This window comes from Acanthopagrus latus, chromosome 5, assembly GCF_904848185.1.
Source record: "Acanthopagrus latus isolate v.2019 chromosome 5, fAcaLat1.1, whole genome shotgun sequence".
Lineage (NCBI taxonomy): Eukaryota > Metazoa > Chordata > Actinopteri > Spariformes > Sparidae > Acanthopagrus > Acanthopagrus latus.
This window is the reverse complement of record NC_051043.1, coordinates 22,631,891-22,655,339: the sequence shown is the minus strand read 5'-3', so window position 1 is coordinate 22,655,339 and position 23,449 is coordinate 22,631,891. Positions and strand designations below refer to the sequence as shown.

General features: G+C 42.7%; 3 protein-coding genes and 1 long non-coding RNA gene across 6 annotated transcripts; 1 reads left to right on the top strand and 3 right to left on the bottom strand.

The window, feature by feature from the left end:
• Nucleotides 1–71: 71 nt before the first annotated feature.
• ubox5 (U-box domain containing 5) lies at nt 72–7,860 on the bottom strand. Of its 3 annotated transcripts, XR_005075095.1 has the most exons (8): nt 7,715–7,860; nt 6,420–6,481; nt 5,522–5,623; nt 3,949–4,694; nt 3,181–3,806; nt 2,892–3,077; nt 1,941–2,228; nt 72–1,755 (listed from the first exon to the last, which is right to left on the bottom strand). XR_005075095.1 is itself a non-coding variant. In XM_037098313.1 (7 exons), the coding sequence occupies exons 2-7, from the start codon at nt 6,471–6,473 to the stop codon at nt 2,005–2,007; spliced, it is 1,938 nt and encodes a 645-aa protein (XP_036954208.1). In that variant the 5' UTR covers nt 6,474–6,481; nt 7,715–7,860; the 3' UTR covers nt 72–2,004. The 3 variants fall into 3 exon arrangements, 2 of the variants coding, with proteins under 2 accessions (XP_036954208.1, XP_036954209.1); XM_037098313.1 differs by having other exon boundaries at nt 72–2,228; XM_037098314.1 differs by having other exon boundaries at nt 72–2,228; nt 3,949–4,670.
• LOC119019575 lies at nt 6,697–10,214 on the top strand. The gene is made up of 2 exons (XR_005075096.1): nt 6,697–7,517; nt 8,086–10,214. It is a non-coding gene; the product is annotated as an uncharacterized LOC119019575 (long non-coding RNA).
• lzts3b (leucine zipper, putative tumor suppressor family member 3b) lies at nt 9,364–18,257 on the bottom strand. The gene is made up of 7 exons (XM_037098312.1): nt 17,936–18,257; nt 16,443–16,913; nt 16,181–16,348; nt 15,696–15,824; nt 14,949–15,140; nt 14,502–14,732; nt 9,364–12,582 (listed from the first exon to the last, which is right to left on the bottom strand). The coding sequence occupies exons 1-7, from the start codon at nt 18,131–18,133 to the stop codon at nt 11,461–11,463; spliced, it is 2,511 nt and encodes an 836-aa protein (XP_036954207.1). The 5' UTR covers nt 18,134–18,257; the 3' UTR covers nt 9,364–11,460.
• A 38-nt stretch (nt 18,258–18,295) lies between these two features.
• LOC119019293 (serine/threonine-protein kinase fray2) lies at nt 18,296–22,380 on the bottom strand (the record flags this gene model as incomplete). The annotated part of the gene is made up of 2 exons (XM_037097747.1): nt 22,036–22,380; nt 18,296–18,897 (listed from the first exon to the last, which is right to left on the bottom strand). A coding segment is annotated over exon 2 (486 nt), but the record flags the coding sequence as incomplete, so codon positions are not given.
• Nucleotides 22,381–23,449: the final 1,069 nt, after the last annotated feature.

The following is a 23,449-nucleotide window of genomic DNA, read 5'->3' as shown; positions in this document are numbered from 1 at the left end:
GACTATTAAGCGCATAAAGCACATTTGGCATGTACAGGCAGTAAATATCAGTCTAATTGGCCATGTGATTGAATTGTATTGATAAGATAAAATGTCCCTTTATTGATGCCCCTTGGGAGAAATTTGCAGGTAACACAGCAGTACAGAGGGAAACAGCACAAGAGTACGTCTCACAAAATAGCGACAATAATAAAGACATATTGGAATATTATAGCTGATCTGCACCTGTAATGTTGTCGAACAGTGTCAAACAGTACATATATGCATTAAGCCGGTGTTTTGTCCCTTGTTATACATTTGAAAGCAAGACCTAACATTTGAAAAATAATCCCCTCCAACACAGCCTGATTTCATTTAAGTTCTTTATCTACCACTCTTACTGTAACAGTGAAGCTGCTGCCTCTATTTCACATTCAGAACAACTTATTCCTGTGTTTGCTCGCTGAGCGGATATAGGATCATGACCTTGGTTAAGCTAAATGCTGTCAGGGAAACCGACGTATAAATCACACTGTTTGTGATTATTGAACACTGTTGTTGCCGACTTCAGTCTGTTTAACCCTTTTGTGCACACAAAGAGAGGCATAACAAGTATAACCGTCAGCCATATATAACCAAAAATGTGAACAAGTGAACTCTGAAACATTGTGCACATATTTATTTCCTAAAAGAACCTTAAAGGGACGATAGTCTTAAGTAAAGGAAATCAAATTATACAGATATCCAGAGGATAAACAAAATCTCTGCTGTATTGATTTTGGTTATTTATTAACTCTCCATCTCAAGTGTAATAGAGCGTGTTTAAAAACATGGAACCTACATTACTCACATGCAGCTTCCTCTGGAGCCAAAAAAGGCTTTATACTTGTTTTTTTTACATATGCAGTAGCACTTAGACCTTAGACCTGTAAACTTGGGTGGAGTTACTTTAAATAGATGTAATATGCAAGAGTCAGCCACTTGTTGAATTCATAGTCCAAACAACTAAGGGGCATCTTGCTAACTGTAGCTACCGTTAGCATGTCATCAGTTCAGCTAGCGGTCCATACTTAGAGCTTGAGCATACTTAGTGTTGGTGTTGTTTACACCACTGGACCGCCAAGAGGAAGGAGGATTTCATATGTGAAAACAGTTATTTCTTCAAATTCTGTTCATGATTTCAGTAACTGTTTTGCTTGTTTTAAACAGAAATTCAGACACGTGTTGCTCCTTTAAAAAAACAGTTTAAATGCAGCGAGGTAAACGTGCAATTGTAGAAATTAATACATCATAAACGTTAAAAAAAAAAAAAAAGCACGTACTCAATCACAAAAGGTCCTTATCAATAAGTGTTTGGCCCACATTAAAAGTACATAACAACCTATACAGTAGAATGTAAAGTGGTAAATGGAGTGGAGAAGAGCAGTACCCCTGTGTTCTGTTTAACAATGACCACACAACCTTGGGTCAACTCCATTTCCACTTTTATCCTTCTGCCGTCTTGCTCTCAGCACTCGTGTCCGCCAACACATCTACACATCCAGGGTTTGTACAAAGGCTGCAGAACCAAGGCTGCAACTTCACTTCAATGCTTGATGAAAAGGCGACGATGGGGAGAGGGGGTGGAAGAGAACATTTTAACATTCTTTATGTAAGTTTTATGTTGCGTTATTTGCTGTGAGTAATAACCTATCCACGAGGCTTCCATACCCTGATTATGTAGCAGACCAGGACAAAGAAAAAGAATTCCTCGCTAGTCTGAAGTACTTTTATCTTCTGTGAATCAGAAATTACACAAAAATGTTACAGAATAACAAACAGAGAAGAGAAGTGATGAATAATTTCATTAAGTAAGTTATTCATAGATCACAGAACATACATGAATTTGTAGGATCCCCCTCCCCCCCAACCACCACCACCACCACTTGGACATCAAAGCCGCATTATAATCCCATCTTCACCTTGAGAACCATCCTCTTCTTTTCACAGGCTATGACGATGTGGGTTTTCCTCGTACGACATTGGTCAGTGATGTACACGTACGATGTCACTGCGTGGGGTAGAGCTTTGGCAGTCAGGACACGAGACGTAATTGGACGTCAGTACAGTAACAGAGTTCAGTGGGTGCGATTCTCTCCGGAGGCAGGAACGGCAGATCAAGTGACCGCAGGTGAGACTGTAGATGGATGAGGCAGATTTAGAGTAAACGGAGACCGAACAGGAACACGCAGAGCACGTCGTCTTCTCACCTGGCAAACAAATGCAATGGAAAAATTAATAGTCACTGGATTTATATTGATTTGGCATTAGACATCAGAAACACTGAACACATCCCAGAACTCCTACACAGCTGCGATGTTTTGCACAGAGGGCTAAAGTCGGTCTAAACTCGGCTGTACAGTGGGAGGCACATGATCCAATGTGCACAAACCAACCCGCATGCTTGTACGTGTTTGGTCTAAAACACAGGCAGTGAATTCAGTCATATTTTGGCAAAAATTTGATGTCTAAGACAAGTTGAGTATGTGGATGAGCAGCACATAATTAGATTGTGCTGTAGAAGACGTTAGTTTGGAGATTTTTCTCTGAGAGCTGCTGGGTAAAAACTGCTTGGATTGCTGTTACCAAATATTTGTGTTCCTGTTAGCTCGAGCAACTCAAAACCATGATATCGCAACAAAAGTTAAGAATGGCAATGATTACATTAATGCAAACCGAATGTGTGAGCATTAGGAGAAATACTTTTATAAGGAAATGTTTCTCCTGCAAGAGAGCAGCTTCATATGCTTCATAAAGCTTATCGTGGACACACAGCTCGACAGCGTAGCGAGCATGTGTGTAGGGTAGTATCTTCTGACATGCAAAGGTTTTGGGGTGGAGTATTTCTCTGAGTGGTCTTACTAAAATCTTACCTGTTGGCATTACTGGAGTGCCTGTAGCCTGACAGTGCTGAGAGGAGTTATTTGGTTCAGACTCAGGAGTAACATTACACTTTTTAGACAAGTTTGAGGTGAAGGAGGGTCGTCCCTGCAGGGCAGAGAAGAGGGCCTCATCCAGGCTGGCTGACAAACGCTGCTCGTGAGAGCTGCTGCTTGTTGCTGAGGAAATGTGGTGAAACAACATGTCAGACAACTCAGCAGAAAGAAAAACCCCAACAGATCTGTTTTAGGATCTCACTCTTAGAGAACACATTATACTCACATGAAACTGCATCAAATCTTGGTCTTTTTGTTTGAGGTAGTAGTTGCTGCTCAGCTGTCAGCCCATCTGATGATTCTCTACATAGATCTTGTATCTTTTTTCTCTCTAACTCTGATTTATTATCTGTTTTAGAGGAATTAGATGTTTTGATGTGATTCCTATTATGTGATGAATGTCCAAATCCAGAGTCTTTTGTTCTTGTAGTACTGTCTGTCTTACGGGTGTGGACATTATACTGATCAACAGTATTGTTTGTTGAGCTTTTACTGAGACATGGAGAGTTCTGGGATAGTCCATTATCCTCTTTGGAGGTTATAAGTCTTGAGGCCTGCAGATTCTCTCCCTCGCCTCGTCCCCCCAACATGCCGTCCCTCCCAGCCATCCCTTTCTGCAGGAGGAAGTGGTCAATGCGGCTTTTCAGCTGGGGGTTAGGAAGAGGCTGGCAGGTTGAAGTAAACGGGACACCGGTGAATGGGTCGTTTGGGGGTCGACCCCAAGTGGCCTCTCTCTTCTGGTGCTCCTCCAGAGTCGAATTGTCCACTGACATGCCACTGGGCAGCAGCATGGGCAGCATCATTATCTCCTGGGTTATCGGGTCAAGGAACTCTTCTGGGATGGAAAGATCACTGGAGTCAGACAAAAAGCCAAGAGAAGATTATCAACATTGTCAGAAAATAAATGTTTTAATTATTACAAGCTCTATTTTTTCTAACAGTAGGAAAATAAAATAGAATGCGATCATTTAGAGACTGCTTCATGAACACATACTTTGTCAGAGTGTCTGCTGGCACCTGTGCTTTCATCTGGCTGACCGAAGGGGCAAACAACACAGGACGTGGCAGCCGTCTTTCACTGGCAGTATGGACCCTTTTAATCCTCTCCACCTCCTCTGCAGGGCAGCAGCGGGCAGGTTGTCCCCACACGACCAAAGCCTTGAGCCCTAGAGCAGATGCCGCACCGCCAAGTGGCACAGTCACACGGAGCTGCGTCACAGCACCTAGCGAGAGCAGACCCCGGCTCCATAGGTCCTCTTGGCGGCAGTTTGCAGGTTGTGGAGGAGGTGGCGAGAGGAATGGAGGGCGGGGATTACAATTTGAACGTGTGAAACTGATTCGGGTCTCCTCCCTAAGTTCGCACCGACCCACCAGTTTGAACTCGGGTTCGGAATTACTGGATTCAGTGTTTGAGGGACACTTGAACACACGGCCCTTTCGTTTAGGCTCATCTGGAGCTTCTTCGCCCCAATGTCGGGCCTGAAGACTCCACGGGTGGCCTTTAGGTCTACTGTTTTGCTCATGTTGTTTGTTCTGTTTATTCTGGTCCTTCACCTGCATCTGCATTTGTTCCTTTTCTTGAACCTGTTTGCTGCCTTCACCAGAATTCTGGGAGGGAAGCTGATCAGAGCTGGTGCTGATCTCCAGTCTTTTGCAGGCCTGTCCTCGATCCATACCCCAAGGCCACAGCTCCACATCCACCCTGCACAGCTCCACCTGGAAGCCAAACTTTAATGTCACCTGAGAGCAATAGAGGAAAATGCATATGAATTCATTAATTACAAAAACAAATGTATTACACATGTTACCACAGATCTAAAATTAAAAAACACTTTTAGTGATCACGTCTCTCTGGGTGTAATTGATAACTACAAGCAGATGATTTTAATGAAATGTTTTTCTTTTCTTTTTTCTGATGAAGATGACCATCTAGCTGACATTTGTATACTTATTACATGCATATTAACTAATGGAAAGGACGTGATTTCAATGTGCATGCAGCACCAGCCTCAGGTAACAAGCCAGAATCATTCTGTATTTTTGATCTGTAAAGGCAGTTATTGACTTTAACAGAGGTCACTCTCAGCACTTTCCACTTCATTGGATGCTAAAATTTACAAGATGGGTGTTGATAGAGTTAAAAGAGGTACTGCATTCTGCCTTAAAGAGAACTCAGGCATGAGGCTGGAGAGATTTTTCTGACATTGCAAGGCTGAACATACTCTGAAATATTACTACGAAATTAATTGGGAACTTTGCTTAGCATCAGTCACAACAAGCACTGGTTTAACATATTTTGTTTTAGACGAAAATCTTGCGGAAAACAAACAACAATCACACAGTAGAAAGAAAAGATAAAGAAGATAAGGGTTATCTTAGTAGATAAAGGCTCAATGTCATCCAGGTACATTTCTTTTTTTGTTTAAATTGATTTTCCCAAATTCATGTTTGAAAGTTTTAATCATTCATATTAACCAAATTGGTTTGTCACAGGTCAAACTTTGATCTTTTCATATGAACGGCCATAGGTAAGTTTATTTTACAAGTGTACAAAGGTGCAATCTTACTTGTACAGGTGGACGCAGGAAGTACTCCAGCTTGAAACCTCGGTTCCGGAGAGTAGGGTCGGCTGACACAAGGTTTGTGACATCATAGCCATCTGCACACAGCTGTAGTCAAAAATAATTCAAATAATCACTTGAAAAGTGAAGGTGCTGTATATGAAAATCTTATTTTATGGATATTTACTTTTGCTTTAAATGGACAGTAAACAGCATGGAGACAGGAAACAATAATAAAGGCTCATCATATACAGTACACCTCTAATATTTCCATTACTACAAATGTGTTCATTGCATGTTTTTAATACCTCTAAGAAACAAAGTTTCGGGGTCTTGTCTCCTTACAAATGTGGCTCACAGAAGCAGATTCAGGTCACACTTAGCAACAAGAAATGCTACAAAAAATACTGTCATGATATTAAGGTCGCAATATAAAAGATGATGGCTAAAACGGTGTGGTGTGAGTGGAATAGAAAAAAAAAAACGCTGCCAAGATCAGATCCCAAAATATCAATAAAAAGAACATAACAAGGTTAGATGTGATTCAACCTCCCACACAACACTCTGTCCCTCTGCTTTTCTATCTTCGCAGATTTGTCCTCCACCTCAGTCCTTAGCCATATTGTGTCTACGTGCACTGATTTTTCATGTTCATCCCAACCTCTATTGAACCAAATTCTCTAACTTTTCTGAAAGGGAAAATAAGATGAACGGTGCCCCCATATGACACTACTTTTGCAGAATTTGTATAATTTAGGGTTTAAACTTCCTTCGCGTTGTGAGTAATTGAGTAATTGTTGCTTTGTGCAACAAAATTATGAGTGCGGACAGTAGTGCACATTCAATGGAAAAAGCAGCTGGAGGAACTTACAGTTATGTGATAACTTAAAGAAATGCATCATACCTTGTTACAATGAGCTGTTGTATAGAAATGTGGAAGACAGAGATTCACAACCATTCTCCAACCTGCAGAGAAACAAATTGGTTTCAGAGCAACATACGCTTCCATGCACCGGCTTATAGTTCAAGGCTAAGAGAGGTTTTCAGTGAATACAGCTGATCAACACTGACTCACATCGGTACACCACACTCCCCTGGTTTAATCTACTGCTTCTATCAAGTAATGGCATTTCTTTTGTTAGAGTATTTGTAAACAGACCTCTGACCTCATGACAAAACGACCTTTACAGACTGACTGATTCACCTCTTGTGTCAAGGACGTAAGCTCATAAAGTATTATCGTGTTAAGTAATGATAAACGGCAAGGTGCAAAAGGGGAAGATAGTGAATAGTACTCATCTAATAGATTGGGCTTATTTACTGTGATTCAAAACAGGAAATGCTTATCTTGAGGCACATGGTTCACGTATGTGGCTGCCACAGTGCTGAATGAATTCGCTGATCAATCAATATTAACTTGACAACAAGACAGATTACAGATTTTAATTAAGAATTATACATTTATAATTTATCAAAGGAAATTGCCCACATTTTTGCCATTACCAGCAACTCAATTGTAAAGATGTGTCACTTTTCTCTCTGTAAATTGAACAAAAAAAAAAAGCCATCTGAGGGGTGAATTTAGGGACCAAACAATACATCATATCACTAAAAAAATAATAAGACCTTAAACAAGCAAGTATTTGAACAATTTATTTAGCTTTTCTTTATGCGTTTTAAGTTATATTGCCGAATATTCAGGCCAACCTTGCACATGTGAGGATTTTCTGCTGTGTCTTGACTACACATTAAATAGTGGTCAACTGGTAACTTAACACATCACCTCAAGCTCTGGAAGGTTGTTTTGGGAGGCTGTCACTATTTTCTGACATTATATTATAATATCACTTCAGCCCCAGCTAAGTTAATTAGGTCTTATGGTGGCTAACATTAATTTATGACCCAGCTGCTGGAAATAACAAAGTGAAACAGAGACATTACGTTCCAAGTTAATTTTTTAATATCCTAAGCCCAAATACTGGGGGCTATGTATCTTAAAAAGGTAGGTAAATTAACGCAAAAAACTAATATAAAGCTCATGTTATCGGTCCTAGCTAGCTGCAACAGCGACGTTCACTGTTATGTTGTATTTAACTATTGCTACCTTGCTAGCATTACGATGTTAGCTAACATTGCTAATGCTGGGCAAGTCTGACAAGGTTAACATTAGCTTTGAAAACTAAAGTGGAAAACGCTTACTTTATGTGTTCGTTGACAAATTTCGCTGTTTTGTCTATAATTGGCTCCAGTGACTAACATAGTAGGTAGCTGAAAGTAAAGCTATGGCTACTGGCTTAGCCTTCTCAACTAGGGCAGCCGTGAAGGGACATACTTCACCTTTGTAATCGCGAAATTCGTCAATTTACAACGGAAGCAACAGGTGTTGAGTAAATTAAGTAAGAATAGGTTTCATTGAATTGCTGTCCGCTGACATTGTATGTTCTTTACCCGAGAACAGTTTTAATGTCAATGTGTACAAGACCTTGTAACAAACAAAAGGTTTTACTTGAGCACGTATTATTACATTTCAGATGTGGATACATGTATTTTGTCTGTCTTGTCCATTCCAGAGATATACCTCCTCCCCCACATGAAGGTCAGTAAGGTCCACATGTGTCTATACAATCCTGCCTTTCAAGGACACCTCAGTAAGATGAATGCTGTCTCCGGGGAAGAACCCGTGCTTCTTTTATTTGTGGACTATTTGCTCACTATTGTATTTTTCATGGAATAATTTCAGTGACGTGTCAAACTTTTATTTTGCCGTACTAGCCAGAAATGCCTGTAGTCAACATGGTATAAAGGTTTGTAAAAGCAGCATGCATTAAACTGTCATATAGCAACTATGTCCACTGAAGTGCTGTGCTTACAGTAAGTACAATTAAGAGATGCCCAACAGCACATAAAGTAGATAAAATCTCTATATCTGCTTTAAAAAACAAACAAATGTTATTGCATTGGTATTGTAATTAAATATTCTATAATTGGGCTGGTATAATAAGAGATGCCATTCTTCATAATTTACCTTGATACTTGTTTTGATTTTTTTTTATACCTCTGTACTCTTACTGAAGTACGTAAATAAGTATTTCTACAGATTGTATTCGCTTTTTGCTTACAGGATCTAAAAACATCTTCCACCAATAGCTGTAATAACGGAAGTTTATGTAAATCGTCATTTTTGTCAATACTTTTTAGAGCTTTGGAGGGGTAAAATTGCAAAATATGTAAAAACAAAAAAACAAAGCGAAATTGCAGTGTTTAAGCAAAAGTCTGAAAAATAAATGTAATTTTGTATATAGAGGTGTCACGGTTTAAGGAGAATGACAACAGTGGTGATAGTTGTGATATTTTAAAAATTAATTATTGCTATCGTGTTTATAAGACAGATGTGAACATGTCACGTAGATAATATTTCAACTCTTAAATTATTTCTGTTAATAAAGCATATTTGTTATTTTTGTATGCTTTTGTACAGTTCTGGTTCCAGACTCTCTCTCCACATCCCCAGACTTGTATTTTGAGTGTAATAATTTGCCAGAAAGGAGACAAAATACACAATGAGACGAAAAATGAAATGAACTGAGCATTGTTTTTTTCCTCTCAAAATTTCTATAGATATTGCGATAATGTTGTTACAGTTCATGATATTTGTGTACTGAAAATCTGATCCCATAATCACCCTAATTGTGCAGCAGAATTTGTTATTTAAGGGTCTGGAACCCCAGTCTGGTAACCACTGTGTGCACTGAATAACTCTGCATTTCAAAATGTAAAGGACTCTTCAAAGGACTTTTAAAAGAATCAGAACAACCACAGGACAAATGATTTACTAAATGACAAAAAAGTGCTGAATTATTCACATATCTTTATTAGTTCTGCTGAATTTTAACAAAGGGGTGTTTTTTTTTAATCAAGCCAGAACAGTACTAATAACATAAATGCAAACAATAAATTTGAAACATGTATAAAATCAGTAGCATTTTTGTTCTCTAAACAATGCAATACTGTAACTACATTTATCACCTACATCAAAAGGAACATCATTATTTTTTTGGACAGGGTTGCTATGATTGCACCATCATGGTAGGCCGATAATAGGCTATCTACACAGTTTTTTAAAAAATAAAAAATAAATAAAACACATAAAAGGAAAGCTCAAATGGCACATATTTTCTCCGTCAGTTCACCATAATATAATAACAGTAATAAAGATGATAATACTATGTAATACCTTAGAGATAAGTTAATATTGTTGAGCAACATCTTTGTATGCTGGCATAAACAACACATATAAAAGCCATGATATTCACATCTGAGTCTACTGTACATCATAACGTGTGTGTAGGACATAGTGCAGTTAGCCTGAATGCTCCATTTCTTCTTCTTTAGATTTTTTTGTTTACTTCCTTCTCAACCTGCTTTGTTTATACAGAAGAAAGTAGAATTTTCAAGGATATGCAGACTCCCTCATTTGATACTTTCAGTCTCACTGCCCTTGTGTCAAGCTTAGAGCCCCTCCCCCGAAAACCCTTTACCCTTAATATATCTTCACTTTCTCTATTGCCGCTAGTCCCTCTATCCTCAATCTCATAAGCTGAAGCTTTTTCGTATGTATACACACATGCACACACCCTCTCTCTCTCTCTCTCATACACACACACACACACACACACTCACTCACACACTCAAACGCACATTTACAATCTATAACTATTATAAGTATTTCTTTCTAGTATATCATACATTCTATAAATTTTTGTTTTCAACTTTGGGGATGCCGACTGATTTCTCAGATTTCTTGGCTGTCAATGCAAAAGGCGAACGACACAATTATCATAATAGCTAAATTCAAATTGTGTGCTTCCTTTCACATTCTCCTCGCAGCTCGACAAGAGGAGGTTTGAGTCGGGAGCCGCAGTGAAAGCTCCTCCAGCGACCTCTTGTGTTTGTTTTTAGCCACCGCAGACGAGCCGCAGTGAAGGCGAACCAGGTTCTCCCTCGTCTTAAAACTTATGCTCAATCGGGGGTTGATTATCTGCTAAACATATCTATTTAATTCAATTTGTAGAAAATATAAACTCTGTTGGTCTTTGTGATGTGTTTACATGGTTCATGCATGTCGGACCCTGTGCATGAAATGACTCGAAAAACTGAAACAAGAGGTCTGTGTGACCTTTAACATCAACATCTGCTGGGATTTAAAGAAAATATTCCGGCCGTGTGTGATAATGATGTGTAACCGCTTTTGCTGATATCATAATTAAAGCACTGAAAATGATGATCGCACTCTTGACTTTTTTTTTTTTTTTTCCCATCAGTTCCCAGCAATAGTTATTCTCTTATACATGCTGGAAAGTATGGAGTAAGGCGCTCTCTGGCCAAAAATGCAAGTTAACATCACACACTCTGACCACTAATTCTACTTTTACATTACCAGTGACACAGACGTACAATGAATAAATACCGCATAATATTCCTTGTTGATAATTTCTGACAATATCCCTGATTGTCTTGGTCCTTTTCTAGCATGGGAATGAAATGACCCCTGTATTAGTGCTGTTATCTAAACATTGTCTTTTAAAATTTTGTTTTTCTGCCGTCCATTTGTGTGGTGCACTTTTTCGTGAACACTGACTATGTGGGATGTAGTGTGCAACTCGTGTGAGACAGGCTGCTTAGAAGGTTGAAAAATAACTGAGAGTGAATGTAATTCAACTTCCTGTTCAAATGATCTGCTTGTTGCTTATAATGTTGGATTTTGCAGGCGGTCTTTGTTGCTGATTAGTGTCTATAGTTGCTTTGAAAAGTATGTCAGACTGTACTGATTTATTCTATCGTAGACTGAATGTCTATCAGTGGCGGTATGCTGAAGTGGTTTTGTGTGAGAGACCTTGTCACTGTGAGTGTGTTGCACCGGACAATTTGTTTCATAGAGCTGTCCCCTATATTTCAGTGGACTCTATCCTCTCCAGGCGTGAGGGTCCTGCCCAGGGAGGGGCAAGTTGGTGGAGAGAAGGAGGCCCCTTCTGGTCTTCACAAGGTGGAGAAATGGTGAGGGCAATAGGGCCGGAGATAGAGGGTGGGGGCTGAGGAGACAGAGGTGAGAGGGCTGGTGGTGGAGGTGGAGAATTGGAAGAGGTGGGGGAGGTTGTGGTAGTAGTGGTTATAGTGGTGTTGGTGGTCGTTGTCGTTGGTTTGGCTCCTAACTGGCTCATACGTTTTTCCAAAGCTTGGTTCTTCTGCAGCGTTTCCACGTAGCTGAGCTGCAGCTGTGCCTGGTATTTCAAAACCCGTTCCTTCTCGTCCTGCCAGGTGTGTCGCTCCTGGTCAAAGTTGAGAGCCTGGCGTTCCCTTTGCTGCCGCTCCAGGCGCAGTGCAGCCTGCAGCTGTTCTAGCTGCCGGCGCAGCTCCCCTGCCTCGTCCCAGTGACCCTCCTGGCCTCGCTGTGGCTGGTGGGCATCTTGACGCAGTTGCGCTTCCTGGCAGAGCTGGGCCTCGTGGCGTAGCTGGGCCTCCTGACGCATTTGGGCCTCGTGGCAGAGCTGTGCCTCCTGACGGAGCTGGGCCTCCTGGCGCAGTTGGGCCTCCTGACGGAGCTGCACCTCTTGACGCATCTGTGCTTCTTGGCGTAGTTGGGCCTCGTGGCGGTGATGAGCCTCCTGACGAAGCTGGGCCTCCTGGCGGAGCTGGGCCTCTGGTCGGATCTGGGCATCCTGACGCATTCGAATGTCCTGCTGCATGTGGGCATCTTGACGCTGCTGCGCGTCACGCCATTGAGCTTCCTCACGCTGCTGCCTCTCCTGTCTCTGAGCTTCCTGCCTTTGGGCTTTGGCTTCATCACTCTGAAGACTCAGTAGGGTGTCAGATGTGGGGGTCAGGGAGTTGGTTGAGGGCTCAGTGGGGTTACGTGGGCAGTGCACCATTCCCCAGGGTGGCAAAAGCCCTGCAGCAGCTAAGTTGGGGCTTATGACCACTTCTGCTCCTCTGCTTGCTTCATTCAGAGCACGCTTTAAACTGAGAACCTCTGCCTCAAATACTCCCAGCTTCTCTCTGAGGATGGAGACCTGTGGAGAGGAAAATATGGATCACAGGGAATTATCACTTTATCATTTTAAATGTAGTATTCGCACTGTCAATATTTCTGTGGATGTCAAGTCAGTATGTCTGAAGATCCACAATCACACACAAACAGTCTCCCAGAGTAGAACAGAGTAAAAGAACAGAACAGGATGTAAAAAACACGAGGCATAAATAATGTACCTAGTTATATAAATGCAGACAATGCTGAAAACCACTAACACACAACTAATGCACATCCAGCTGCTTTTGTTATACAAACATGCATGAATGCAAGAGTACAATTGTATGCACATGGGACTGTATGGCCGATAGCAGCAGTGACGGATTATTGTACTGTTATCTGTTGGACCGCAGAAAGACTGAAGCAAGAGAGGGCATTGAGAGCAATCCATTTAGCCCAAGCAAGTACTGTATAAAGCTAGTCCAACATCATTTATATTCAAACATCATATTTGTACTTCTCATGAACTCATGTCCATACTTTGATCAATGCTGCAGAGTGTGTTTATGGCACTTTTTCTGTTCATGCTTAAGGAATATTCACCTGTTTTACTGCATGAATTGTAAATTGTACTTAACAAGAGATAAATATTGCTCTTAAATGTGTTGCCTCTTTAATAGCAGAATACACAACATACATAAAGGAAATACTGTACGTGTGTGAGCTGCTTGCGGGGTCATACAGTTCAAATGAAAACGAATTTGCAGCTTTAATATATAATGTTGCCCAATCCCCAATTTGCCCTGGTCACCATGCCGAGTTTTTGGAATCCCTCCATTGGATTGTGAGGATTACAATTCCCAACAATCTAGATTTAGTAGTAAGCTTCCAAAATCCTGCAATCTCATTTGTTCTAAAACACAACTTGACTTTGGATAGTCATCAACTTTGCGTTGCTCTTTTCTGTAGATCTCTCTAAAGCCTTTGATGAAAGTTGACCATTCCCTGCGATGTAGGCGAGTGAGACTAAATCAAGTTCCCGTCTTGTGCATAAAAACTACTAATATACAGTTATACGCTGATGACATACACCAGATTTCCCAGACTGCTGGGCTTCAATATTATTTGATTATTATGTGTTATTATTGGAAAAGTCACTCATTAGCATCAAATTTGGCAATCTTTTCACAGTCCTTGGCAGAGACCTTGGCGCTGCTACTATGAAATAATGATAAGACTGACAGCCTCTCAAATATTCAACCTGACCAAATTTATCTTCTTTGATATCAGGAGAAAACTTGGGAGAATCTTTTTTGTTCACATTTAATATGACCATCATATGTTGAATCCACCATCTTTCTACAGTAGCCCAGAAAGGACAAACCAGACACTGACTCTACACTGACTCTAGGGAGAGCCTTTGATGAATGAGGTGAGGAGAGTTCTGGAGATTTCAGTTTGCGACCATGTGGCCAAATGCCACTAAATCCTACGTACCGCACCTTTAAAGCTTACTATATGTGCTCTGTATGCTGAATTGTGTGAATTGATAACACAAAGCCCTCTGTTAGAAATTGAATGAAGAACCTGACTGATAGTAAATTATATGCTCATGTTTGGAGACTGTTTTAATGAATTGTTCTTTTCTGTTCATTATCATTTGTTTCTGTTTGCTAATCTTCTGTTGATCTCTTCTGAGTATTATTTAAAACACACTTATGAATTTGCCATGTTGATGTTGTTCCAGGATCATCACTGAAACTGCCCACATTAACATCCATACATTTGCAACTAGTTTTTTTCTTTTTTTTTTTTTTTTTTTGCAAGTAGTGGAAAACTGAAAAATACACACATGGGTGAAGTTATCCTTTGTAATGTGGTTAGCTTTGTGATCAGTTCTTTTTTGACCCAAAGATTTAGAAAACAAAAAGTGAATTGCAGAATAATAATGCATGTTCCTACCTCTGACAGGGTCCTCCTCAGCTCTCCCTCACACTTCTCCAGCTCCAGACTTTTGGTGCTATAGGAGTCCTTCAGGCCCAGCATGGCCTCCTCCCGCTCCCTCAGCTGGGCATTGAGCTCCTTCAGCTGGCCTCTCAGGGCCACCATCTCTCCAGCTCGCTGGGTCACTTCAGCCTGGCTCTCCCTCAGCTGCTGCTTCAGCAGGGAGATCTCTCCCGCCTTCTGACACACCTGCCACATGGAGAATGAGTGAGCGGGTTAGTATTTGAGCATTACGGTGAAAACACTCCCTATTCCACCGCAAGTACTTTTACACACATACAAGACCTCGGCAGCTTTGCACACACCTTTACACTTAGTGCTCCACTGCTTAGTCTACCATGATGCCACCCTGATAACATTTTATTGAACTAGTCAAGCGCACCCACTCATACACTCATATCTCACCTCCCACTTGGTCTCCTCCAGTCGAGGCAAGATGTCAGCCTGCTCCTTCCTGTAATCCAGACACTTTCTCTCCAGCTCCTCTCTCTGGGCCAACAGAGCTGCCATCTCCTCCTGGAGCCTCCTCTTGTCCTGGGACAGACGGCCTATCTGGGCCTGCAGGGCAGTCTGGGAGCGCTGAGCACGGCGGGTAACCTGCAGACGAAATGTGCATATACAGTAGCAGTTTTGATGGTATCAATCGGACAGTTATATCTTCTGGCACTTGATGAATGTTGTAACCTATTAAGCGTTGTATATCAGGGACACATTTGGTCTTTATTATTTTCAGATGATGCGGCATTTTGAATGTGTTTTCTTGCCATTTTTCTTTATTTGTGCTGGACTCAAAAGGTGGATTTTAAGATGAGTGGACTATACTGCTACACAGTAAGTACTTAAATACAACCATTAAATTGAATATTATATACTAAAATAAAATGTTTCACTTTGGTGGGTTAGGGGCAGAATCATAAACATCCAGTTTTTCAGATTTTTAAATGATCCACTCGAAGAATAAAATCAATTGTTCTGATGTTTGTGAATGTCCCCTCCCAAACTTTCTTTGTATCCTATCATAATTTTCATAACACATGCTTCATTCAACACTTCTTCCAAGATTTCACACGGGCAACATTTGGACTCTAAATGTAAGTAAAGAAAAATAAAGTGCAGCAGCGTTCTTTGGTTAAAAACATGTAGTGAAGTCACCTGCTGCAGCCGTGAGGCGTAGTTCTGCCTCAGCTCGTCCATCTGTCGCTCCCAGACGCGTTGCTTCTCCTCAAACACCTGAATGATCGCTGCCTCACTTTGGTCCAGGTTTCTGCGCATATGCTGCACCTGATAGAGAAGTGGAGCAATCAGGCCACAAAGACATGTAAAACAGGTAAAGAATCTGGGGCGCTGAGAGGTTGTTGTGATCCTATAGCGCTGCTTTGCTTCACATCAACAAATTGAATCAAAAGAAGTGAAAGTGAATCTTGTTAGCGCGTCGCTCTGACACTACATACATACATACATTTCACCCAAATGAAAAATAATAATAAATCTCTCTTACTACCTAAAAACAAAAAAATGTCTTCGCCACAGGTATTTGAATGAACTCGGCTGTTAAGTGCTGACAAACAAATATTCTCCCTCTTTTCAGTGGTGAGCAAAAAAAATTGCAAATCAAACGTTTCTGAGTGACCTCTGACCTCTTGCTCTTTCTCCCACAGGCGGTCTTCGAGGTCCTGAATGATGTCATCAGAAGAGGGGGAGGGGCGTAGAGGTGCAGGGGCGTCACTCAGGTGGCTCAGCCTCTGATAGGATGAGGAGCTCTTTCCTGAGGAGGAGCGGCCACTGTCTGAGGCGCTGAGCCCGTTCTGGAGCAAAGAACCACATTACCACACATTAAAAAGATGATGACAGCCACAGGCGCTAGTCGCTGGATCACGTGGACGTGGATGATGGCCCTACCTGGTAGCCAGGCTTTTCCAGCTTGTCCAGGCCTGCAGCTGCCCCAACCATGCCCAACCTATTGATGTGGCTGGTGGAAGCACTGAGAGGCCCCAGGACCGCTGGGGGCCCGCAACCGGACCCCGAGCCCGTATAGGTAGGCAGGCTGGTTAGGGAGTTCCTCCCTGAGTCAGACATCCCTCCCTGAACCACTTCATTCCCATTTCCCCCGCCCTCACTTCTGCTGACCCTCACTGGGCTGTCCTGGTCCAGGAGCAGGGCCTCTGGCACCTCTCCTGCTTCTCCTCCTGCTCCGTCCCTGCCTCTCCTGCCTCCTCTGCTCTCACTGAACCCCTCACTCCTTGCCTCAGTCTTGCCCTCGCTCCCAGCCCCTCCTGCCTGGCCCACCAGGTTCTGCATGGAGTGGAAGCTCTTGGGAACCACCGGCTTGAAGGCAGAGGGACGGACGAGGCCTGAGTTGTTCTGCATCGCCTACGAAAGAGATGGAGGAGGGAAGGAAAGACAGTAAGAGGAAATAATAGATACAGTAACGCAGCTCACGCAACAGAAGCACACTGTAGAGAAAGTTTCAGTGACGTGATGGGTTGAACGTCGTAAGTGTCATGATTCATTTGGAACAGATGAATCATGATGTTAAATTTGAGCTTTTATATTTTTTTAAGTCAGTCTTAACTCTATGCTCACATGTCCATGGTGTGTTTTATTGGTGCCTATGATCATTCCTCTAATCCACACTGGCCATGTGGCAAAAACATCAATCTCACGACTGCAATGTAAGTGATTGAGGGAACACAATTTGACCAATTTCGACCGATAACTCAGCATTGGCCGAACTCATTTCTGCAAGCAAAGTTATCATCTTTCTGAAATCCCCCTCCCCCTTTTTGTTATGCACACTATGTCCTTGTTTGACTTCAGTGTGGGGACTGGAGGAAAATTTATTCTAAATAGATTTAGAAAAGGTGTCCATTTGATTTGTCTCACTCTGCTGCCACGGCCAAAGCCTCACAATATCTTTGGCTGGAGTTTCAAAGGCATTTTTGCACAGAATAATGACTGTGAGTTTTGTCCCTCCCCCCTCCCACTTACATTTATGCCGTTCATGGAAGGAATCACTTCAGAGGGGACACGATTACAGCAACCAATAACTCTTTGCAACATGGATGTGAGTTTTGTATTCAGGGGTGTCCAAAACATTTCTGCTCTCGGCCCCTCGACACAGGTTGTAGATCTGTTAGCAGGTCAACTAAAGAATTATTTTCCCTTCTCTGATAGTTTTTAAAGGCCTGAAGAGGCACAAGTAACTTTAGACAAGAAAGAAAGCAAATAATAGATACAAATAGGAAAAGTAAACATAATTTTGTGTGAGGGGATTTGGCTTTTTTTCTATCCTGCTCCAGTAATGATCTTGTGACCCCTTAGACTCATTTTACAACCCCCAGTGGGGGCTCTGACCCTCAGGTTGAGAACCATTGTCCTCAGTCTTGAAGTACCTGCTCCAGTTTCCCCGACACTGGCATGATCTTGGGCGGGTTGTGGTTTGGAGGGTTATGGCTCCCTGGATTGTTCTCACTGTCAGTCCTGGCGCCGCTCATCTCCCTGTGATGGTGTTGGGTCATGCCAACGCCGTTCTTCTCGTTTGCTCCTCGGCCCACGATGTTCCCACAAACATCCAGACCTGCAGCCTGCATCTCCCTCTCCCTCTCTCTCTCCAGCCTCTCATTCTCCAGCCTCTCTCGCTCCCTTTCCCGCTCCCTCTCCCTCTCTCGCTCCCTCTCCCTCTCTATCTTCTCCCTCTCAATTCTCTCTCTTTCCCTCTCTCTGGCTCTCTCCCTCTCGCGCTCCCTCTCTCGCTCCAGCCTCTCCCTCTCCACTCGTTCCCGCTCCCTCTCCCGGTTCCTCTCCCTCTCTCGCTCCCTCTCCAGCCTCTCTCGGTCCCAGTCTCGGTCCCGGTCCCTGTCTCTCCCCCTCTCACGCTGCCTCTCCCTCTCCCTTTCCCACTCCCTCTCCCGCCTGCCTGCTCCGTTGCCACAGTCCAACTGGTTGTTGTTGGACGGGGCCGTCATGGTACATTCAGTGTTGGTGGAGGAAGCTGTTTCGGTGGGCCGGTCAGTCCCGGTACAGGTCCCAGTCCCGATACTAACACTCCCTCGCTCATCGCTAGACGCCGTCCCGTCTGATATAGTCGCCGGGGGGCGGGGCAGCCGCTCTGCGCTGCAGCTGCGGTCGGCAGGGCAACGGCGAGAGAGAGGAGGGGCCCGGGGCAGGGTGGTCCTCGTGCCCACAGACTTCATGGCAAACTCCTGCTCTCCTGCCACCCCACTGCCAACACTGCCCATAGTGGGGTCAAAGGTCAGGGATTAGAGGTTAGGAGTCAGGATTGGGGAGGGTCACAGATACATTTGGAAGTAGTGTGGGTCATCACAACCTAATGCAGGTAGTGGGGGCACACACACTAGAGGAACACAGAAAAACGAAAGGAGTTATACAATATTGTAATTGCATAATGGCTAGTTATACAATAGTTAATGCAGAATAGAGTCCAACCCACATACAGGGGCAGCGTAGTCCTCCCACCATGATAAAAATGAAAAGGGTCAGACAGATAAGTCTGGACAGTGTGTGAGGGGATCAGTTAAGTGTAGAAATAAAACTTTACTTCCTGACTTTCTGAAGTTGTGTTCTGTGTGCACAAGTAAAGCGATGCTGGGTTAAAAGGTCACTCAAACCATTCCAGTCCAATACATGAATTATTATTGCTGCATTCGTTACGGAACATGTGCAAAAAACAAGCCCAATACAGTACAAAACAAAACAACAGCCCTGCTAAGAATACCTTGTTTTTGGCTGAAATGTATTTTGCTTCCTTGCTGTTCGGTGTTTCAAAAACCCAATTGTTGTGTGTGTTAAAATAACATATATCATTTTCTTTTCTCTTTACACTACTAAAAATCAATATTTAGACTATTTGAGGTCAACATTCCCATGGCCAGAAACTGGGCTAGTAAATTATTGCTATTACACCAAATAAGAGAATATTTCACTAACTGTATGGTCCATGCAGTTAAAAAATACATGTTAATGTTAATGCTAACTCTAGAAACTAATTCACAGACAAAGACAAATATGGTGTACTATCCCACAGAAATTCAAAGACAAATCTATTTGTGACTTGGATCTATGGCAGTGCTGTCAAAGTGCTGGAAAGGTGCGAAGTATCAAGCTGATAAAACAACATGAAATATATTTCTCTCCATCTCTCTCCAGGGTCTCCATGATCCCTCACAGAACATCAACTGAAATAACTCACATTAACGTGCAGTACAATCCAACGCAAACGTATCACAAACTATGATCTAAAAATGACCACAGAGCTTCGTGCTCTCTGAGATGGTCTCACTATCAACATCTCAGCACTGTAAACTCCTCAGAGGAAAGTGTTTCTGCAGGGCTGTTGTACTAGTTTAAATGAGGCTGCAGAGCACAGTACAGTACAGTACAGGTATTCCTGCTCATGTGTGAAGTTCATTAGGTACACCTAGCCAAAACCAATAAAGTCTACTGCAACATCTGTGCAATAAATCCTTCTTCAGCTATGTTGCCCCGATAAAATGTTGGTAGTAAACGCTTCTGCAAACCACTGATATGTTGGTAAAAGGCTACGTACCGTATCGAATTTTCTACAAAACGTGACATCCTGTTCACAGGATGTAAATGACCTGACTGGACCACTGGATGTTTATGGTGAGGTACACGGTCTTTCAATATTAGTAGGCTTCACGTCTCTGGATGTTTTCGAGACAATTTCTGTGGTGTTTGTGGCTTTAAAACCTGATGTGATTAAGTTATTAACATCCTGAGCTGTGTTTGTAGCGACAGAACCAGGTGATCTGAACGAGACTTCGGGGCATCTCCGTGCCGCGTTTGTCTGTTTTACCAAAACAGGGATTTTCAGCCGAAACACAATCTTTTTCTCACCCAAGTGGTTTTGTGCCTAAACCTAGCGAGACCATACAAAATGAAAAATAACACAAAACAGAAAATTTGACCCTAAGAAACATTAAGTTTAAAGATATCTGTGGTCTGCAGAGACACACACTGCTTACATTTAAACTGGTGATTGGGTTGCCTGCTTTCAGAAGTGTTGACTCTTAACACTCATTGCGGAGGTTGTGGTTTGTATTACTGTTGCTGGTTTACCAATTTAGCAAGATGGACAACTGCTGAGGCCAAAATTTGACAATTAAATGCATTTTTTTTTGTTGTAATATGCACCAGTAAAACACAAATGGTAAACAGTGAATACCTCACATGTGTCCATGTATCAAAATCTATTATAATGCCTTTAATATTCACTATAGTTTACAGTTAACTTTAGTTAACATGGTTCATGGTGCAAATAAGTACATTTGAATTCAATCAAATAATCACAAACTATCTGACAGTTTATGTGTCTGAGTTTGCACAGAGAAGTGTTCCTAACTCCACCCTTGTGATATAAATGCGATGGACAAAATATTAGGCACAGGGCAACGCGGTTCAACAGGACCACAAACCACAGCGTCCAAAGTGACCGTAAAGTTGAATCAACACCTCTTTAAAACATTATAAGCAAAAGAAGTATTGGTTATTAGTCTTAGCTTGGCGTCCCTAACGAACTGGAAAGCGTGTGTATATTCAGAGGCTGTAGTTTGACACAAAGAGGTGGTAGAGACACCTCTCAGCTGGCGTCACAAAAGCCGGCCTGGGAATTTTTTTTGTTGTCGTCCGCAACAGCTTTCCCTTCAATTTCCTGTTAACTTTTCACAAAATGCCCCCCCCCCCAAAAAAAAAAACACTGAGAGAAAGACACCTCTCAGTGTAACGCTACTCGACATCAGCACAAAGTACAGCCTCAGAAACACAACCACAACGTCGTACCGCTCAACGCAGATACAATACGGACTGTTATTAGACTACTGGTGATAGACAGCTTTGGTTTTTAGACAGGTGTACCTTACACACTGCCAGCTCACTGTATGTATGAGGGGGGAGAAGAGGAGATAATGTACAGCGTGGTTGCAGCAGCAGCTTACACACAGACATTCACATAGATAGATAGACAGACAGATAGATAGATAGATAGATAGATAGATAGATAGATAGATAGATAGATAGAGTCATGCAGAGCACCTCCCCTCCTCAGCCCATTTACTAGAGGTTTACTTCCACTTGGGTGAATAGTAGTAGTAGTAAAAAATACACTGCCTATGTATCTGCTGCTCTGCCTCAATCCCCTCCCCTCACGACTCCCCCCCCCCCCCCATCTCTCCCTCTCTCTCTCCCTCTCTCTCTCCCTTTTTCTCTGCATCCCTGGGCGGCAAGGGCGGCTTTAGCAGCATCCGCATCAAGCCCTGGATCGACTGCGCTCCCAAACAATTATTCGCTAGGCCCCGTGACAAGAAGCAACCGCACCAGGCTCGCTGAGCAGGAATATATATAAAAAAAAAAACCCACACACACACATACACATACACACGTACACGAACACACATCCAGATTAACACACGCACACACAGCGACATTGACATTGACGACAGTGGCTTTGATTTACCGATTGTAGCATCCTGGCGGTCCATCATCAAAGGCTACTCACTATTTTGCAGCTCGGCGGGTTTTTTTTTTTTTTTTTTTTTTTTTTTTTTGTAAGATGGCAGCCTCGGTAAACAATATTGTCAGAAGGCAGCAGCAGCAGCGGCGGCGGCGACGGCGGCGTCAGTCCTGGTTCTGGCCGGGGCTCTGAATTATCCCTGCGATGGTACCGCGGGTCGGGAACATTAGGGATGCTGCCTTCGACCGCGGTCAGCGTCGGATGCTGATGATGGAGTCGGTCGGTTGATACGCGCATCAGCTGAGAGACACACACCCACCTCTGGCCCCGCCCCTCCGGCTGCATGAGACAAACGCCCCCTTTTGGCTTTAATCCAGCGCTCTCCCTCGGGGGAAAAGCCTATACAGACCCATACAGCCACCACCACCACCACCACCCGGGATGGAGGTGGATGAGACGCTGAATGGCAACATCGAGTGATACTGGATGCATCATGACGCAAATAAATAAATGAATAAATAAATAAATAAATAAATCTTCTCAGCATGCAGCATGTTAAAGGATAACTCCCCCCCCCCCCCAAAAAAAAAAAAAAAAAAAAAATCAATATTCACTCATTATCCACTCAGGCAGAAAGTCAGGTGAGGTTTCAGGATCCACAAGACATATTCTGGAGCTTCACAGTAAAACAGCGTCGCAGCAGTCTCCAAAAACAGCTGAAGTAGATGGGGACTCGATTTAAACTGGCTCCGTCCAGCTCATCTGGCGTAATCCAAGTCCAAAGATCCCAAACATGATTTGAAAAAGACAATATTTAAACCCTTTTTCCAAGCCAAAATCTGCAGCGTAGCTGCTCAGCTCAGCTAAAAGCATCAGCGGGTGCATGAGCCCGACCATGGACGTGGATGTATTGGTCTCCACCAACTCCCTCCTGAGATTAACTGCTGTCTCTTCAGCTGCTTAACAAGTTAGTTGATAACTTTGTCAGCTGTGTGGTGCTAGTAGCTAGCAGTGTCTTGCTGCGTCCGGAAACAATGCTTGTGAGAGCGTAAGAGCATAAAACCAATCCAAATCATCAGTGCAAGCTAAAAAACCAACACAGTGAGCTGAAAGATGCTATACATGCTCTGCAGAGCTGAAGGGACCAGCAGAGTTGTGTGTTTATTCCTTGGACCTGGTTGTTTGAGCCATTATAACAGTATTGATTACAGCAGCTGTAAGTTATCCATACTCGCCATTTGAGTAACAATCAGTGATGTTCTTTATTGTGTAATGTAATCAGGGGTCACCTCAAAATGCTGTAATACCTGATATTCATGAATGCATCACTTTTATTAATGGCAAGTATGAAAACTCCAATACACAACACACAACAACAGCCTTTACATTTAAAGCAGTATTCCAGCAATTTACAATT